The 20,399-nt window shown below is 38.6% G+C and overlaps 1 protein-coding gene across 5 annotated transcripts in view; it reads right to left on the bottom strand.

The window, feature by feature from the left end:
* SORCS1 (sortilin related VPS10 domain containing receptor 1) overlaps window positions 1-20,399 on the bottom strand; it is a 554,925-nt gene that overhangs the window by 156,904 nt on the left and 377,622 nt on the right. For all 5 annotated transcript variants that reach the window (XM_025151802.3, XM_025151799.3, XM_025151797.3 and 2 more), the window contains one exon: window positions 3,169-3,268. Coding sequence is in view for 4 of the 5 variants with exons in the window: in XM_025151799.3 (XP_025007567.2) it covers window positions 3,169-3,268 (100 nt within the window). In the remaining variant the exon portion in view is untranslated. The remainder of the gene's footprint in view (window positions 1-3,168; window positions 3,269-20,399) is intronic.

Below are 20,399 nucleotides of genomic sequence, written 5' to 3' on the forward strand. Positions count from 1 at the left end.
AATAAATTTATTATTTTCTACTACTGAGGAAGTCTTTTCTCTCTGCAAAGAAAAGCACTGCGGAACAAAAAGCACTGAAGGATGCAGGTACAGCCTGAGAAGAATTATTTACCTCATATAACATATTTGGGGAAAGCACTGTCAGTGTTTGTGCAGTATTAACAGCAACAACACACAAACCCCTCATGCACACAGTGTGCATACTGTAGAAATCAAGGATTTTAGAGCAGTTCAATCTTCTAACGACAAAAAATGCCTGCAGTTGACTACTTGGCCCATGTTAGTGAAACAAGATGACAGTTTCAGAGTAACCAGAGTTTCTCACAGCATTGTCAGAGTTTCAGAAAAGAAGAAACTCAGGTCTAGGGATCCAGAGATATTAGCTGACAACATTCCTGGTGACAAAAGCTGTAAGTTCTTCCTTCTGATTGCCAGCAGGTATAATAAAGAACCCAGGATTCTAATATTTTTGCTTCCACTGTGAAATATTTGTGTGTGTGGAAGTATGGCATAGCTCTACAACATTCTTTTCCCCATGCTCTCTTAGTTATGGGAGATGAACAAGATGCTTATATTTAAATACTTCAGAAGAAATAATCTGATGTTATACAGAAACAGGCAGAGTCTCCAGAAGTTATCCCTGCAGACAACCTCCTCTTGCTCAGGTAAGTTTTGGACAATTCAGTCTTAGACCTTTACTAAGGTTCTTTCATCCCAGGTGTTGCAGCCTTCCTCTGGCACTGTCCCATACTGATTACACGCCAACTTCAGTGCACTCTATTGCCAGAATGAGCTGTTCCACCTTTCCACCTGGAACCTTTTTGCTTTCATCCATTTGGTTTTTGAACTGGAAAGGGATTAATTTCCAGGCATATTAGCCCTTGATCCAACTCAACAGATGGGTACACAAACAAGAGTGGCAGTGTGAAAAAGGAAGTTGGAAGATGCGGTGGGGTTATGGATTTTTGGAGCCACTAGGTACTTAAGTTGGACTAATATGCTTGCAAAACTCTTAGCTCCTGCTTAGTTTTTTACTGCAAAACAGCTAAGGGATCATACTGATCTTGCCCAGCTAAAACACTTGGTAGTTTTTCTGGAAAACAATATTATTACTCTCCAAGAAATATCAAGTATGATTAGGTGCAAATTTGCCACAGCACAGTTTCTGTGCCAGCAGACCAACCTTTCAAACCTCAAGCTCAAAGGATGTTCAAACAATCTGATAATGTACTTATTTTACCTTCTAAAGAAAAGTTTCATGTTTGTCACTGGTCAGTTGCAATGAGACAGTAACTCTCCGCTAATTCCAGACTTTTAGTTGATTTCATCCCAAGACTTGAACCTACTTTTGTTTCTTACTGTAAAGATTATTTATCTTCCCACCCCTTCACCTTTTTCCAACCTTGCATTATAATAACCATGTAAGAAGCTATGACGAATTGACCATGTGGCAACACAACACTATGAGGTAGCAAACTCCTTCCTTCAGCAAAAACTAAATTTATCAGAACAGGTAACGACTGGAATTCCAGAGCTGCAAGCCATTAATCAGAATAATTTCAAGAAAGAGCCCTTGACAGGTGTCTCATTAAGGCCACATGAGGCAGCTGCCTGTAGCAAGGAAGTAGAACATATGACCTCAGAAGTATTCTCTAGTTTTATGTTCCAGTCTTTGGAAACAGTTTTATCAGGGGAAAGAAAAATGTTCTTGAACATCAGACAAACATTCCTCAGCTATGAACACGTTCACAGGACAGGTGAGTAGAGGATGAGTTCCAAACTCTGTCACAGGTACTGTCAGTTGGAGAAAAGCAGGCAGTGGTAGAATATGATTTGTTCCATTCTAGGGTCAGTTTCATAACAGGTCAAATGACTCATGCCTAGAAGCACTATTTTCTTTAGAATGAAGAGTTAAACACAATCTACGAGAGAATAAAGCCAAGCATTGTCCCCTCTGGTTAGGACAGCTCCTTTTTCCTTTCATATTCCCTCTGAAAGAATATATAAATGTTTCAGTACAATGAAAGTAACAGAAATGGTGACCTTAGCTGCCCAAACATACACAGCTCCATTGCAAATGAGTCTTCTCTAGGAATTTCTACTGAAGCAATTCAGTTCTGCCTGGAACAATTCGTACCATGCAGTAAGACAAAGTGAAGAGAGAAAATGACACGAGCCAGGTTCATAACCCCCTTGGCAGAGAAAAGAGCTGCAGTTGGGTCTTCCACAATCATTGTGCATAGTTTCACAGCTAACAAGTTGAGAGGATAATAATGTCACCATTAGCATTTATTTAATGACGCTTTGGTTTTGACTTCCATCTCCCCCCACCTTTTTTTTTGTTTGTTTGTTTTTCTCCTTTTCTTCTGGACCAAAAGCTGAGGAAGTCAGGAATAAAATAATAAAATAACTAGTAATTTCAGGAAGAGTTTAGCTATTTTTTTTATTGTCCACACCAGAACACCAGTGGTAATAATTGTCTATCATCAAATATGAGAGCTAATGCACATGAGAAAGAACCTTTAAACAGTATCACTTTTTCTAGTACATCAACATATAAGAAAACAAGTTTTCATCATCATTTTAAGCTGTTTCATCATCCCCTTTTGCATACCTGCAAATTACAAAAAAATTGTCAAACACGTACACCAGAGAAAGCATCAGCTTCCTTTTATGAATGTCAGCATTATAAATTCTAAGTAAATTGTTACTCAGCTGGGTGCTTGCATGATTAAAACCTTCTGGGCTTCGGAAGGTATTTTCTCTGCAGGATTTCGTCAAATCCTGCTTGGTTCCCTATTGGAAGCACTTAAAAGAAATGATGTTATATACAATCTGGCCACTGTAGATTCCTTTCTGTCATTTTAACGAGTCCCTGTCACTTACAGAAAAAAGGATCAGCAGGCTGAGGATAAGCAAACAATTAGACGCATGATACCTATCATACCTATCCACTCAACAGTCTTTTTACAAATGCATATTCTCCAGAGTACACTGATAGGTGCTATAGCTGGTGCAAACAAACTGGCATATGTTTTAGTATCATCACATATTTTCTCAAGGACAGGGAGACAGAGAAACTCCAGCCATTTAAATAGTTACAGATATTGACAAAATAAGGATTACAAGGACACAAAGTCAAAATGAGCCAACCTCATTACCACCTACCTTACGTTTGTTTGTTGGACAAACATATAAGTAGCTCAAAATCGTCTTCAGGCCAATTTTATCATTCAGTTTCTCATATGTTGTCCCATAATCTGTTGACCTATAATTCAAAGAGAAATTTCATAAGTAAGAGCACTTAATCACAAAACCACAAGCCACTTGGCAGTTTTTCAATGCAAGTCATATATTACAAAGTGGAATGGATCTCCAGAGTTTTTTGAATGATTCATGTAGTATATAATGATACTTAATTGTATACACACAGCATCATGTGAGTGCTAACAATTTGCATTTAAATTAGATTAGGAAAAATTAAACCAGCATCTTCCCAAAGCACTTTAAAATAAACACACACAATAAGAAATGCTAAATTCTGTGTATAGAAGATAATGATAGCCAGAAATGCCAAATAGCAGACAGCAAGAGACTACAGTTATCAAGTCATTGTATACTCCAACCTCAGACCAAATTTTCTAAGAGTCTTTTCTCATCACATTGCAATGAAGCTGCTTCAGTTGATTGTTCAGTGAAATTAGAGTTCAGTTTTCTGTGAAAAAGTAAAGCTCTACTGAAAAAAAAACCCACTGAACAAGCATTACAACTACAATTTCTGTGGTTTTATTCACGCAGACTAGCAGATAGTATGAACACATGCCTTATTGCTTTAAGAGCAATGTTTTTCCACTGATTGTAGGGAAAATAATATATTTCTGATACAAAAATTGCCAGTAGAGATAGTGACTACATATTTTGGGGTGACAAAAGAAGTGAACAAACAAGATTGTGCTAAGCTTCCATGGCATTTACTCCCAACATCTGACTGGAATGAAGATCAACCGTCAGCAGCAGATTTGTATTATGCACCTCATGCTTGTCTGAATTATGTTTTAATAACCAAGGAATTTAGATAATCAGCCCAAACCTAGCACAGCCAGCCAATTTCACAAAAGGTATTTAAAGTACTCAACGTCTACCATTAATAGTACCAGGGGTTTGTTTTGTTTGTTTGATTTTGCCAGGGAGCAATCATGCGGATTAGATTTTCGAATCATGCTCCACATCTACAGCTGACTACATTCGTGCCATAGTTTCTGCGATTTCAGATTTTGCAGTATGTGAATAATACAAGGCAGGAGCAGCTTGGACTTTTATCCATTAAAACAAATTCCACCAAGATGCGGATTTGCATTGAAGTCGAGCTTTTCTATTCATGAAGTTTATTAAAGAATTAGCTTGTCTTTTTCTTTTGTGTAACAACTGGCCTGTGCTCTTTTTCCTTGCTCCCTTCTAAGAAACGTAGGCACCCATAACCTTTGCATGTGACCTTTGTTAGTTAGAAGATTAATGCAAAGTTTTCACCCACTGACTGATCTTTGCCTTTATAAGGTCATCTCTCCCAGGAGAGCATGTAGACTAGCCCAGCTATTTCTTCAGTAGACTGAGGAGGAGGATACTGCAATAGCTATGCCTGTTACTTAATATTTCAGAGATGTTCTGATGTTCAGGAGCAGAAACTGCAGCAAAAGGCTGAACACAGCCTTGTTGGCTCACTATGGTCACCCCGTCCAGCTCATTGCTCCACCATCTGCCATGTTCTACATCAAACGTAAGATGTTCTTGTGAATATGAGGCTAATAAACATTCCTAATTAAAGCTAAGGATTAAGTTTGACCTACTGAGTTAGGAAAAAGTATATTTTAAATGAAGGAATGCATCTCTAAGCCAGTAAATGATTTAAAAATGAGACCCTTCAAAGAAGGATAAGAATAAAGAAAATTTGACCCACAAAACTTTTTTGGAGATTAGTAAACAGTCTCACAACAGTACAGCCAAAGAGATGCTGAAGGTCTATTGCAAATTAGAATTGTAAGCTTTGTCTTACTTCAGATTTCTTATTTTGCATTCAAAGGCTTATTAACAGGTAATGTCATACTCATACGGAAGTGTACACTTCTGCCAACATCTATAACAAACAACAGAAATACTGCACAGAAGAGTTGGAAAAACGTTTTTGTAGATGAACAAGGATGAGAGTGAAAAAGGAGCCACTGTTACGTCACTCCCATTGTCCTGTTCTAAATTAGTAATAGCTTGTTCTCCAGTCTGTTCAGCTACAATCTTTATTTTCTTAAACCATTTTGCAGTTACCCTCAATCTTAATAGATAGATGAATGCTTTACAACAACACCACCACCACCTAGAAGTGCTTTAAGAACAAAACAGTGGGTGCTTGCAAAGAGCAGTGGAAGAAAGGAATCGTATCACATGAAATGCTGCATACACTTAAAGCCTATGTTGGGATACAACTCTGGTATCAACAACAAACTTATTCCTATTACATACGCATACAAACAGGTGTTGATTAGCAGCCTGCGTATTTGTCTTTACTTATTGAGTGTATAAAGCAGCACAGACTCCTATCAAAACTTATCAGGCATTTGGTGATCCAGGAAGCTAGCTAACCTAGAATGGTTGCAAAAGACAGAAGCACATTAGCAGGGTGTAGACAGGACTGACAGCATAGGATCATCAAATTAAATTCCTATTAACTGGAAGAGAACAGATATGTATAAAGTAACATTTCCCATTCTTTGTGGGGCAGGCTGCTTCTGTGAAGCTCTGCAGAGAAAACTCAGTTTTACTGCATCTGTATAAAACAAGCAAAACAAATAGATGTCTATCTGAATCATGTGAAAGGACCAAAGCTAGGACCTGCAGAGCTGAAAAACACAGAAAAGTCTCATCTGCTGAAAAGCTATAGCTACTGAAATAATAAATAATGAAGTGAACAGTAGAATGTATTTTATTAGGTATATAGTGTAGACATGCATGCTGCAAAGGTTATTCTCCCCCTGCCCTCCCCTCCCCCCACCCAGGGGGGTAGAGGAGAGTTGTTGAACAGGTCTCATCAAATAACTTAAATCCCTGTGTAAATTGTTTTCTTTCAGAATGCTGTAGGTTGACTCGCTTTATTTTGACAATGTACAGTTAAGGCTAAGTCAAAGCAAAGCAAAGATGCTTGAAACAGGAAGGTCTGCAAAGAGATTTGAGATCTGTGCCAGTCTAATTAATGAGAAGAAAAAAACAAGACATATTAGCACATTGTGGATGTTGCTGAAATGCAGATGAGATATACTAAAGAATAATTTTCAGGAACAGAATATTGATACTTCACTGTGAACACCTCACACCTGCCCCTCTATTCTAGTGGTCATTAGTTCCATTAAATTAATCCCAAATTTTATTAGCAGCTCTTCAGAATCAAACTTCCTACTCAGCTGGTAAATAAGAATGATTTCTACAAACATTCCATGAGATAAACATTTTAATTATTACTAGTTCATTTATCAGTATAAAGAAAATGATACAACTGCAGTACAGAAACCATGACTTCCATGCATAATAAATTAAAACAAAACTAAACTAAAAACATGCAGAGTAATTTATATTTTGCAAACTGTTTGCAAGAAAGTTGACATTTAAATAACTTCGTTATTATTCATTGACAGGGCTTTTCCCTCTTTTCCTGTCAGGGTAAATGACATTCCTATTACAGTATTATAATAAACTCCTGCACATTTTAAATAAAGTCACTGAATTCCATTAGTCCACCCACTGTCATGAATATATCTCAATTCAGCCCGACCAGTATTTCACAACTATAATAGGCAACCTGAATCATCCAGTAACACGAACCCTATGGAAATTTTCTTCTTTCTCAAAACACACAGACAAATTCCAAGGACTGTCAGTCTGAATATATAAATTAAGTAAACTCCCTAGCAAATCACTGTTTACTTGCTTTCATTACAAATTTAAGGTTGTCTGTACTTATTTTAAAAAAGCTGCTGAAGACAAGAAAAATCAACCTGTTGATTTGTTGGTCGATGTTTCTCTTTGGGAAGATCTTTCAAGAACACTCTTAATAGGGAAAAAGAACATTATATACCAGATCTAAGCAGGGTAACCTGACTTCTAGTGTTCAAGTACCATTTTCTCCCTATAAATATTCATTAAGAAGCACTTTCTTTCCTTTTGCCACCAGTCACGACTGGTTTTTGTAGACTGAAGTGACTGCTTTTTCTCCCTCCCTCCCATCAGAAGACTGCCCTATGCATCATGCACTCACCCTCCTCATTCCCCACAGTTTAATTTGCTGCTCTGTCTGCCCCCCAAGTGGCAGCCAGCCCTGATAGGCAGGGCTAGGTGCAACTGTAAGGTGCTTCAGGAACAGCAGAGTGAGCAACCTGCCATGACCAAGAACAGCATGAAGAGGTGGACTCCAGCATGTTTTACTTCTGCATGTGAATCCAACCCTGACAAAAGTTAGACATTTTAAGCAAGAAGCAGTCACGATTATAAGATCACCTGATCCAACCTTGCACATAACTACATTTGCCACCTGGCTTGCCTTGGAAGAGAATGGCCTGTTGAGCATGAGATTTACCAGCCACTGTTGTATTAATCTCTGCTTGAGCAGTTTTTTGGTTAGAAAGATTTTATATTCCAGAAGGCAGAGCTGTGGTGTCAGAGGCCGCTCTTAGAAAGGGCTTTCACTGAATAAGTGATTGAGTAAAGGAATCATTAACACATTTAAAATGACCTTGTAGGTTTTAATGTGAAAAATAGTGGAGCTGGTAATGCAGAAGCCTTCTCATCTTCTTGTATATGATGTTTCACACCTAAACTCCACCACAGAGTTGTAGACTTTTGCATTCTTGCTTTTGGGGGATGTTGTATGCTTAGATGCTGTTCCCTCATCCTTTCCTTCATCGCTTTATAGCCAAGTACCAAGTTCCCCATTGATTTTTGTCATGCCATGCTGTTTCACAAAAGCTAATAACATCAAAGTCGTGTTCAACAGACGACCATTTAAGTTCACATATTCTAGCTACTAAAGCCTTTTACAAGCCATTGATAAATGTCACTTTTGGCTTGATGATTGTTTTGATTTAACTGCTTCTTGAGTGACCCTGGAAATGACGTGATCTGAGCTTCTTGCCGTTCCTCATTTTCATAGCAAGTTACTTCTGCTTTTCAAAAGAATTACCTTGCCTCCCCTGAATGTTTCTCACCACTTGCTGACATTTTAACTCATATAAACAATTATCTAAGCCCTTATCCACTTCCAACCAGAAATCTATGGTTATCTCAGGAACACACATTCTGAAGGAAGTTATTTCACCACTTTGAAGAGCAATTGTAAAATGTAAATGCAGTGAAATCTGTGTTCCTGGATCTTTCATAAAGACTGCTTCTACACGAAGAGGCCACCCTTGCCCTTCTTTGCACATTTCCACCCTGAAGTCACACTCTGAGTGACTGCCCCCTGAGCACGTAGGGTATCAAGTTAGATAGTCTGAGACCTTCAAGGCAGAACACAGGAATTTCATTTAAAATGCTTTTATCTCACCAACTATCCAGGGCATTTCTACACTGAAAGCATTCTTGTCTCTGTCACACTGCCTCTACTAAAGGCTTTCCTGCTCTTTGGTCCTTAGCCCTGTTGTACACTTACACTCTACTGGCCTTTCTAACCTGACAGATGGATCTTGGCTGATTTCTACCCATAGCTTGTGTCCTTTAAGCAAGGATTAACATAAAGTGAAGCTAGTTCAGAAATATATCTGTTTTTCAAGTTTTTTTTGTTTGCTTTTTTTCATTCATAAGAGTTTGGATCAAGAGGGCAACGTTAGCAAGTGGTCTGACAGCAGAGACAAGGCAGGGAGCTAGTTAGAATTTCTTTAATTTAACGCCTGTAATGACACTGCTTATGTCACAGAACTAAAAACACTTCAAATTTACCCTGACAGGTTGAAATTAACTTTTAAAGACACCTCTAGGGGAAAGAAATAGAAGAGATTTTATAACTCAAGGGACCCACATGACTCACTTCCTAAGTGAACACATCTGCAATGACTTTTTCCTCATGAGGCCCTCAGCAGGCTGGAAACTATTACTGTTCTCATTTTCTAGGTGAGGGAAACTGAGGGAAAGACTAGGTAACTAATTTTTACTTTTCAAGACAGTCTGTGACAGACTCAAATGCACATTCCCTCAGGCTCCACTGACTTCCCACTCCATCCTTGCTGAGGTTTTGTGCGTGTAAATAAGAATTGAAAAGAGCCTTAATATAAATGTCAAAAGGAAGAAATGGAAAATTAAATACAGTTTAAATATATATATTTTAAAAGAGATAAACTGTCATTTTGAAATTATCCTGCTCCTAAGCTTGAGTTGTGACTGCAGGTTTTAGTGGAAACAAAGTTATGAATTTTTATAAGATTTTATGAAAATGTGTGATGTTTGTCCTTTCTAGAAAGAAGGAATTCATCACAAAATGAAGTTTCTCACCAATGGAAGCTGTCTAGAAGACTTGGAGGGAGGGGGAAGAAGGAGGCTTAAAAAAAAGCTATGAAAATATATATTCTTTTTGAATACCCAGTTGAATTCAATTTCCTTCTTCTTAATCAGCTTTTATTCAAAGTTATCTAAACAGAAATACACACTAAAATTCCTTGTGATTTTTGGCTTAATGTAGTTCAGCTGATTATTGCCATAAATAATTTAAAGATGTGACAAACAGTTCGTATTTTAATATCCAGAGTTTAAACACTGAATTAGATAGCTATTCAAAATCTTGACCAAACAAGAAACACTGCTAACAGGGAGGGCCAGGAGGAGTTTGGTGTTTCCTTAAGGTGTCTCCTCAGTGAGTTGCAACTTGCCCACACTCTTGATAATGGTTGTAGAAAGATAATTTGGTCAGCTTCCGTTCACTGCTGCTTCAGCTGGGAGCTACTCAGATTAGCAACCTAAGCGAAGAATATTTGTCTCTTTCCCTCTCTCCAGACTAGGTGGCTCTCAGGACTACAGAATATCTGAAGCACTGACCATTCATCTCCTTTACGTAGGCATACTAAAAGGCCTGCCAGAACTCGTAACTACATGGCTAAATCTCTATGTGGTAAAGAACACTGCAGATAAGGGATGCAGTTTAACAGCCATCTACACTTTTTAATCACCCAGGCCCGAGCTGAACAAACAGGTAAGATTCAGGGAAACACAACCATCATGGTAGAACTCACATTTCTGTGAAGCTTTAGAAAAACTGTAGCATAAAGTTTAGATACTCGAAGAGCAAGATCAAATACTTCAGCAGAAAAGTATATCAAATTTTAAATAGATGGAAATGGTATACATTTTTCTCCCCTTTAAATGTTCTCTAATTTTAGATGTCTGTCCTGTGTTGCTTGACCAACAATCCAATTTCCACTGTCTTGTGATTTCTCCTCCTGGTGGGCTAAGAACAGAGAATATGCTGACAGTCAGTAAAAATCCATGTTCTCCATTCCTCTGTCTGTTGAACAGGGGGTCATATCCTGATAATATGCTTGCAAAAATCTAAACTGTTTACTACAGAGTTGCACCAGTACAAACATGGAACTGGCCAGTATAAATGATATAGACTCCTCCTGGCTTAGAAGCAGCTGCTTGTGAGAAACCAGAAGGATCTCTGCTGTCAGAATGCAATCTGTCCTTTTCTTTCTAGGAGCCATTTCCTATTACAGCACCTGAATGCATGAAAGAAGGATCAGTATGCTGGATTAGGACCAGTGACATCTGGGAGCTGATATACAGCACAAACTGAAATATTGTTTATCTTTGTGTATCCGATTGTATACACACTCAAGCATTTTCTCCTTTCCTATCAAAGTCTACAGCATTATTTTTCAATATTTCAGCATTATTTCCAATGAAGGAGCAGACCTCATATAGGGATTAAGAGTTTATTGGCAACGGATTTGTTCCTTGCTACCTCAGTGAAATCTGGAGGAATCTGAGGACTACAGATGGAAGAGAGCAACAGTCCAGAAGATCTCATCTACCTTACTTTTTCTTAAAAAATAAGAAAAAAAAACCCACAAGGCTAAAATGCAAATTTCCTCCCTTCCTGCATCACAGCATTTTCTACCAGGTACAACTGCAACTCAAAATGAAATTATTCCCTTGGGCACAGCATGATTTAAGGTTTATGGTCATAATCAAAAATGCTCATCTTAGGTATGGTGAATACTAAAGTTGTTCTTCCATGCATTTAAGTTAACAGATGCCATTTAAATTACAACAATTCAGACTAATGATTCTCCCCATCATATGTTTATACTGGGCACTGACATCTCTGCACTCTTAACGCTAAGTTTTCGCTTGTAAAGTGGTTCTTTGAGTGTTGTATCTTCCCATTTCCACCCTGGCCTGGTGTAAATCACACAAATAGCTGGGACTGTAGCCCAGTAATCATCACACTATTAACTTCCTAATTGATGGTAATGGCCAGAATAAATTTCAGGCACCCCAAGGGGTGGTTAATGGATTTTGTAGCTTGGGGGCAGAGCAACAGGAAGCTTTTCCATTAATCAGTGAGATGAGACAGTCATGTCCTACACAACCCATCCCATCATAACACTGAGGTCATAGCAGCTTCACTGAAAACATGAGTGTTGCCAGGCCAAAAAAAAAAAAAAGCAAAAAAAAAATCCACAAAACCTCACGGTGGGCTGACCTTTAGTAAAAGATTTGATGTACTAGATCAGAGATATATTAGCATCCACACTCATTATACATCCAGAAAATGGATTTAGCTCATCTCCAATTTTTTTTTCTTCCTTATTTTAAAGCACCACAATTCCAAAAATCTGGATAGCACGCATTGGAAGAACATTACATAAAAAACATTTCATAGTGTTTCACCCCACTAGTATCATTATTATTGTCATCCAACCCATTGAATATTTTATAATACAGTCTGGCTGTAACTCCAAAGGAAAAAAGACCTCAAATGAAACAAAAGAAAAAGAAAATGAAACAGTTTCAAATCATTCCAATCTGTCCAGATTTCATTTTTAAAATATTGCAAAAGGTTCTACCTGACTAATATTGCATTTCTTAGCACAAAACTGTTCCACTGAAAAGGTTTCAATTAGTTCTTAGTCCTCATAATGAACAGGCAGCTCCATTAGTTAAACTGTTACCTTAGTGTGCCATATCGCCTAGGAAAGAATTTGCTGCTGAGCTTTGAATTATTTGTAGTATACATACATGAGACAAGATGCAGAATATTGTACCCATGAATCACTAATTACTGCCTTAAAACTTGCAGATATAAAGATTTTTGTATCTTTTTCTTTTTAAAACCACCTGAAAGATGCAGCCATACAAAATCTGCACTCATCACCTGGAGCCATGCAGCTGTTTTTTGTTTTTTTCTTTCTTGGTTGGTAGGAGTATATTTATCACTATGTATCTCAAGAATCAGTGGGGTTATAAAGCTTGCTATTTATAGGTACTCTAGGGGTATCAGCAAGTGCCAGTAATTTGTTCTTTTGACATCTAACCTTAGGTCAACTCCAGTAGCAGAAGATGGATTTTTTTTTTTTTTTACAGGAAATGAAATGAAAGTACACAGCAGAAGAGTAATACCATATCCTAGGCCTGAGGAGAATGAATGCTCCCAGTCATTCTGCAGGAAAAAAAATGGTCAGTGGCATGTGCTATGTATTATGAACAGAGCAAGATGTGGTCAAGGTAAGGTGTTCAAACAGTCTATTAGAGAAGTGATACAGTGGCATTTGAGCATAAAGGAAATGCAGGCTGATAGTCTAGAAATGAGCTCAACTCTTCCAGTTCTTTGATTTTGAAAGTCATCTAAGTCAGAACTATCTACAGATAAAATACTATCTTGTTTGTATGCTACTGGCAAATGTTAGAAAAAAAAAGTTGAAAGCTGGGCCATAAATCCCACATCAGAAAAAATCTTACAAGTTGCCTTTTTGCTCTGCACTGCAAAAAGATATCTTGTATATATCTCTGCCTTTTAGAAAATAAGGGCTGTAGATTGAAAGATTTTGACAAGATTCCTTGATACTAAAATAATTAAGGACAGGTCACATTTTTCCATTACTCACAACTAATATACAAGTACCTTCATAAAAACTATGAAATTGGACCGGAAGATTTTTTCCCTGTGCCACCTGCTTTTAATTTATTTAGAACTAAAACAAGAAAGGCCTTTCCAAAGCTACAGGTGTCCAAAGACAATTATACAATCTAGTCATTAAAATCATGTTTCTAGTAGGAACTCAGCCAGACACCTGAAAAGTCATTCTACCTTCTAATCATAACAGACCTACCATCCTCAGCCACCACCAATTCCCTGAATGCAGACATATCATCCAAAGTGCTTGGGAAGTCAGCAGATTTCAGCTTTGCTAACCCACCTGTAACAGTGCATTCTTCAGTCACTGAAAGTTAGTTCTACTTCACTAGTAAGCAAATAATAATTGCAATACAAAGATAATTGGCAGCAATTTCTCTTATCTGACCTTGAACAACTTCTGCCAGCTATCTTCTTTCTCACATTATGAAAAGTGTCATCCTCGCATTCTTAGAGGCCTTCTACGAAAGACCCAGTAGCCTCCTTTCCATCAATTAAATTAGCATTAATTTAAAATAGCTAAGTTTACTATAGCAGTGAGTCTACAGACTGTAATCACAACTAGTGTACCACGTCTGCACTTCCCCACTGCCTCAGCATTGTAACCTCTAATCAATTTGACTTCTTCCCTTCATGGAACACCTTAAAAAAAAAATTTACTTTTCCCCTCAAATTTCACACATAACCACAAGATCCATGGAAATCCCTGAATTTGTGTGCAATGCCATGCACATGCTTCCTCCAAAGTCAAACACACTCATGCAACCACTAGTGCAGTAGACTCAGACTGCCTACGTTCATACTGATAAATGCTCTACTGGACAAGGAGCAGTTGGTGGTGCATACTATATGGGCCCACTATATTCCCATTGTAGGAAGCAGAGGTTGCATCAGTGGAAATTAAAATACCTTATACATTTCATATACAAGATGTTAACATTTACTTCCAAGTTGTGAGCAATGCATCCTACTTAGCCTTTAGTCCAAACAAGAGTATATTTATTATTATCCAGCACCACTCTGAGATACTCTGTGTCCCAGAACAGCTGGCTCAAGTCATGCTAATTTCACCTGCATGGAAGCCAAGTCTGGTAGAACAAGAATTATTAATTACAAAAGGTTTCAATTTGCACTCTCGAATCAGAGAGGTCGCACAGCTATGTAAAGCTAATTCCCTCAAATAGAACCTTCCTAAGTCACTGGACCATTGTCTGAGAGATGCTTGCCAAGTCCTATCCTTCTGCTAGATAGAAAGTCAATGATAAATGCCTACAAAGTGGATAGTCTTCAATTTAGTTTTGATTTATTAGGACCCTCTTAGAATAGATAACTTAAGTAACACCTGCTGCAACAGCCAAGCACTGCAACTGCCATGCTAGCAGGGAATGAGGTAAGAATGGGTGCAAGATTTAAACATGAAATTCAGATGGAGAGCAAACACTCTTGCATCAAAAGGTATCTCCAGAAACCCACTTTCAACATACATCCACAGGCTGCCTACATCTATGACACAGATAGCCAGAAACCTGATAAGTTGTTGCTTAAAGGTCCAGCAGCCAGTGAAATAAGACCAGATAACCACGACCAATTCCCCTAGGTCGCCACAGATCAAAACTCTGCCAAAAAATACACTGAATCACCCCTCTTCCGTGGATTAAAATTGAAACATCATAAATACATAGAAAATAGTCCACAGTTTTTCACTGATTGAGAACAAAATTTCCTGTTCAGCCCATCTACTCTTACAGTGAATAAAGCACCTTAACTTTCACATCACGTGCAGTTTTTTTCCCCATCTCCATTCTCTTCCCCCTGTTTTAAAATTTATGGTTACAATTTAGGCTGATTTCAATTTCCATTAATAATATGTGCAACTAATGTACATTTAAGTGAATTTAATCATGTTGTAGTGACAGGTTTAGCTTAAAGCAGGTCTTCACTTAGAACTATCAAGTAAATTTCTCTTGAAAAGGTCAGTTTAACATTTAACAGGAGGGACCATTTTAGACAAGTTAGAATTTGCTCCACTTGTTTCAAGTGCAAACACTTTTCAAGTCAGCTTCAGTGGAGGCATGTCAATCAAATGAGGAAAGTGTCAGACACCCAAGGGAGAAGGTTTACTTATGCCTCCATACAGTCATCCCAAAGGCTGCTGAGCAATATGGACAACACTGAACTTTGTGTGAACAACTTTGTGAGCTACTGACAGGGGCATTATGTGCGTCTCAGTAAGAATTATTGTTGCTCCTGTAGAGGCAGCTCAGCTTTCCAAGACAGTAGCAATATAAGCAGCAGAAATACCTGCAATCCATCTCAGCTGCACCTTCAGCATGGCCCACCTCACCTGTACTTATGCAAGAAAACATTTCAGCATTGCCATGACCAGCCTCAGCAACACAGTTCATCAGTTTCACATAGCCCTTATCAGTGGAACACCTCATAAGGTTCCCAGGTTTATGCCACAAAAATATATGTGTATGACCAAAATATATTATTTCCCAGCTGTGATCTTAGGTTACCAGAGTTCTTAATGGCAGTGACACAGATAATTAGCAAACATCCCATCTTCTTTGCCTTGCATTTGTCAATACATTTATTTAACAGCTCTTAATACTTGCAGCAGAAAAAAAACACACACAATAACCATCCTTCTTTGAGACTTTTATACTATTACAGATCCCCATTAATTGTTGCTTTCCAGACCAAGATTCCTGGTCAATTCAATTTTTCCTTCTATATAAATCTCTCCATATATTGGTCCATTCTAATTACTTCTTTCTAAACCTTCTGCAGTTCTAACATACTATTTTAAAAATAAGATTGATCAAAACTGGACACAAAAAGGTATTCATTTTACTATTGTACGGTGTATGATACAAAATAGAGGTATATAGTTTTCAGATAACCCAAGAAAGGTATTAACCACAATCTGATAATAAGGAAGGAATAGCTTACCCCATTCTGAAGATAAGGACTCACTGGAAAACTCAATCAACAGAAGCAATATCTAAGTAGAGATGTTTCCCTCTTAGCTGCCAGTCCTTAAATAAGGTTAGGGAGAGATGGACACTGGGTCCACTCCTTCTGGTCACACAGGTGAACTGCTTGCACCTGTGCTCCCAGGGCTGGCTATGCCCCTTCACCAGATGCTCTATCACTGGTGCAGGCCATGACCTACCTAACAGTTCCCACACATATTACACTGTAGGATATGTAATTACAAACATGTTTGAAGAAACAAGATCCCAGTTCTTGGGAGTTTCACTACTTGTAAGAGCTTCAAAATTAAATTTTTGTCGTAGGAAAAGTGGCACATAACTGATATGAATCATAATTTGAGCCCTGAAGTTGCTCAGCAGACTGAGAAGCCTACTCCCATAGATTCTGGATTATCTTTTTGTGCTAAAAGCCTGCATATTCACACCTGCTAGGAGGCAGAAAGACTCATCCTGCTGGGAGGCAGAAAAATATTCTGTGGGAGCCAAAGCAAATTGAAGCCAAAAATAGGAAAAAAGCAACCCCTTTGCTCTTCCTCCTTTGTAACTTGCAGCTGGTGACTCCTGGCATTATTGCAAAATAAAAACTACAAAATAAGCTGAAGCATTTGGATCTTTGAACCAGAACCACTAGGGAACATGGTGATACAAGATCTCGTAGCATCTCCACATCACTGATGGAGCCTTTCCTTGTTGACAGTCACCAAGATTAAGACCATCTGTTACTTTCTCACCCTTGAAAAAATGTAATGGGTCCTAGTAGATCTTCTCCATTACAAAATGAGTTTTTCCCTAATGGTGTTTTACATCAGGGGACACTTTCTGGACAGAATCTAAACATTCTCCAGGGACACATCCCAACATTCTAGCCAGCCTGTCATTTGGTGACAAGTTTCACAGTCTTACTGATGTTTATGACTAAACAGTTTCAGAAATGTAAAATTCATCACCAAACAGGAACTGCCTCTCTCCAACCAGCTGAGTAATTTCATCATGGTCTACGTTTCCCATTTAATCCCAAGCTCTCAAGGAGTCCTGGAGAGACCACAGAGAGTAACTTTGACATCTGCACTGTCACTGCCTGAATAACCATTATTTTACAGGCTTCTACTTCTGCCTGAAATGGAAGGGGGGGGGGGAAGGGGGGGGGAAGGGAAGGGTAGGGATGGATTGGTTGGTGGGAAAGCATTGAAAGATCAGAGATAAAACTGAAATGCAGTCATCTGCGGGGTCACCTTGAAACGTTTCAGACACTTGTTTTCACCTACAAAATGCCAAAGCGAAACTGTTCAGAACAAGACTCCAGAACGGGATTTCCTGGCACAGTGTCAGAAGGAACAGATTAGTTCATTCTGTGAAAGTGCCCAGCTGAAATATAAGAGTCCAGGCAGTAGTGGAAGCAGAGGACAGTCTGTAGCAAAATAGTCAGTTGAAGTACTGATGTTTCTGAAGCTGGGTAAGCATTAGAACAACAGCTAGGGCCGCTACTACCACAATCACCAACATACTGAAATCAAATTCTCTTTTAGAGCAAGGCAAACACAGATACAGTCATTTTCAAATGATAGAAAACTTCAATTTAGGGGCCTCCTCCATCTGAAAAAAGCTTTCTGAGCCACCACATTTCTTACTAACGTGGGGCGATGTTCTCTTTTAGCCCTTCAAGCTCTGCCTGTAGATATGATAGAAAGAGATGTTTAACAATGCAACAACACTCATGATTATGGAGAGCAATAGACTCACTGGCAATTTGACCAATCAAGATGACAAAGAGATTGGGTTCAAAAAGGGAAGGGCTCTCCTAGCAGCAGTTCATTAAAATGAAAATGAAACTGCACCTTTCCAGTGTAACAAAAAGGATTTACTGGTCCATAAATGGAAGGGAAAGGGAACAGCATGAAAAAGCTCAATTATCAGTGAGATATAGACAATAAAAATCAGATATAGGAAGCAGCTAAGATTGGATTGGCTCTTGCACAAGAAATGGACAGCCAGGGTAAAATGCCTGATTCTGCTCTGCGTTTTATCCTGAAGGACCTTCATCTTCCAAGGGCTATGACATGGTGAGCAGGAAAAGGAACCCTATTCTAGAGCAAAACATTACAGAAGAAGAAATGAAATTCTTTAGCAATTGTATTGTCACCTCTCAAACATGAAGTCTCTTTTGTCCCCATGAGTTGAGGCTATTGATCTAAATCAGAGGCTGAACAGCCTTTGCACACTGGACTTGTGCATAACAATCAATTCCTAACTCATCTAAATAACATTTTCAAATAAGAAGCCTCCTCTGGGTATTCAGGAAGGGAGATACTGGTTCAGCTAATTAGACATAGTTGTCATAGCAGCTAATCAGCATACCTACATTCATCCCAGTGATTTGTACCAGTTGGGGAATTGTTCCAAAATGAATCAAGGGACTAAGACAGAACACCTTTGGGAATTGCTGAATATAAATCTTGGGCTGAGCAAACAAGAGATGTAGGAAATGAAGGAGAAGCTGAAAATAAAGTTTAGTTTTAAAAGCTGGGAGAGAAGATGGACAGAAGTCATTCTTGTGACACTTGATAGACAGTCTGATCAGCAGCACTGGTAGGGTAGGCAAAAGTGACTGCTTTAGGGGAAGTACTGGTAACTAAACACAATAAATTATGAATCCCAAGAAGTCAGTTGAGAGTGCAGCAAATTACAGCAGTGGAACACAAACAGTAAATCATGCACCTCTGCCTGAGGGGCTGAGATAAGATCTCTTTTCTTAATTTCCAGACTAGCCCTCTCCACAATTTCAACAAACAGAACAGTCTTTTTTTTTATGGCAAATGAAGACATTCTTACTCATCTTCTCTAGGGCTCGGGCAGAAAGGCAATGCTATCAGTGCATCCTCATTACTGTACCACTGGGCATTACATCAGCTAACAGTGCTGACACATTCTGCCCGATTCAGAGGCCAGCAAGTTCAGATCTTCGCATGGTAGAACTGTATTTTCACAGGACTGTCAGTAAAAACGGTGCTGCCAGCCCTATTCCTACTGAGAATAAGTCTCTGCAGTTGGTTTACATTAGGACGTTACAACTAGATTTTAAATATTGCTCCAAGTGTATGAAAAAAAATTGATTTGAGTTCAGTGCATTAGTAACAGCAAGCTTGTGTCTTTTAGCAGGACTGCTGTCAGCTCAAGATCTGGGCAGGCAAGATTCACCTTCCATTGGTCTCTACTACAGCTGTAGTGCAGTGTTACAGGTTTTCTTCTGCTTTTAGAAACCACACACTGGGTGCAGCTGGTGACTTTAAAAAAATCCAGACAACCACGTGCATCCAGTATGCAAACCATGAAGCAATAGAGAGGCCATGGCACCTTGCTGTAGGGGACCAGGACGTGGGCTTGGTCAGTGTAAGATGCCTGAGGATTTCTTCTCCTCTGTTTCCCAGAGAAGGTAAATAATTCCAATAACATATCAGCAATAACCGCTTTTGCTGTCCATCTATCAAATTTTCCCACATGCACCCATTTAATTTCTCTGATACAGTGCAGCAGCTGCCAGACATTGAAGTATAATAAGAAATCCTTTATCTTGAGTCAAATTCTTCCTTAAGAGTTTACCTCTAGGTATTGTGGCATGTGAGCTTGATGCTCCATGGATCCCTATCAGATCAATACTCTAGATCGTTAACTTCAGCCCCTACTCATAACACTTCAAATTTCACCTAAGTCAGGTGACAACAGCAAATGGTGTAAACTCATCCCAGGCAGCAGACAGAGTCACTGCCTGAAGTGCCAGCAGCACTGCCTTCCCCACTGCACTAGGCTCACTTCAGTATGCATTTGACTTGCTAGATTTTTCAGATGCAAGTCGTTTGTACAGTAAGTGTGTAACTCATAGGTACTCAAATAAACAGAAAGGAACACATTTTACAAATGCTAATTTGGTTTATAAGAACTTTTTTTTTTTGCATGTATGGATAGCACAAAAGACAAAAGAAAGCAGAAAATTTCTTTTAGATAGGAAAAACTGGCAATGAGCCTGAGCTAAAACTTACTGAACTCTACATCAAACTTCCCACAAATTTAATGACAGTTCACAAGAGATTCTAATTGTCATATATAATTACCTAGAAGGATATTAGGAGTTCTAGGACTGAGAAGACAAATATTTATGACATACCTGCATATATTTATGAAATATTTGCATTTGGCAAAGTACTAGCCTCATATAAATATAGTATGTAGCTTTCAGACCAGCA

This window comes from Gallus gallus, chromosome 6 (genome assembly GCF_016699485.2).
Source record: "Gallus gallus isolate bGalGal1 chromosome 6, bGalGal1.mat.broiler.GRCg7b, whole genome shotgun sequence".
In the NCBI taxonomy this organism is placed as follows: domain Eukaryota; kingdom Metazoa; phylum Chordata; class Aves; order Galliformes; family Phasianidae; genus Gallus; species Gallus gallus.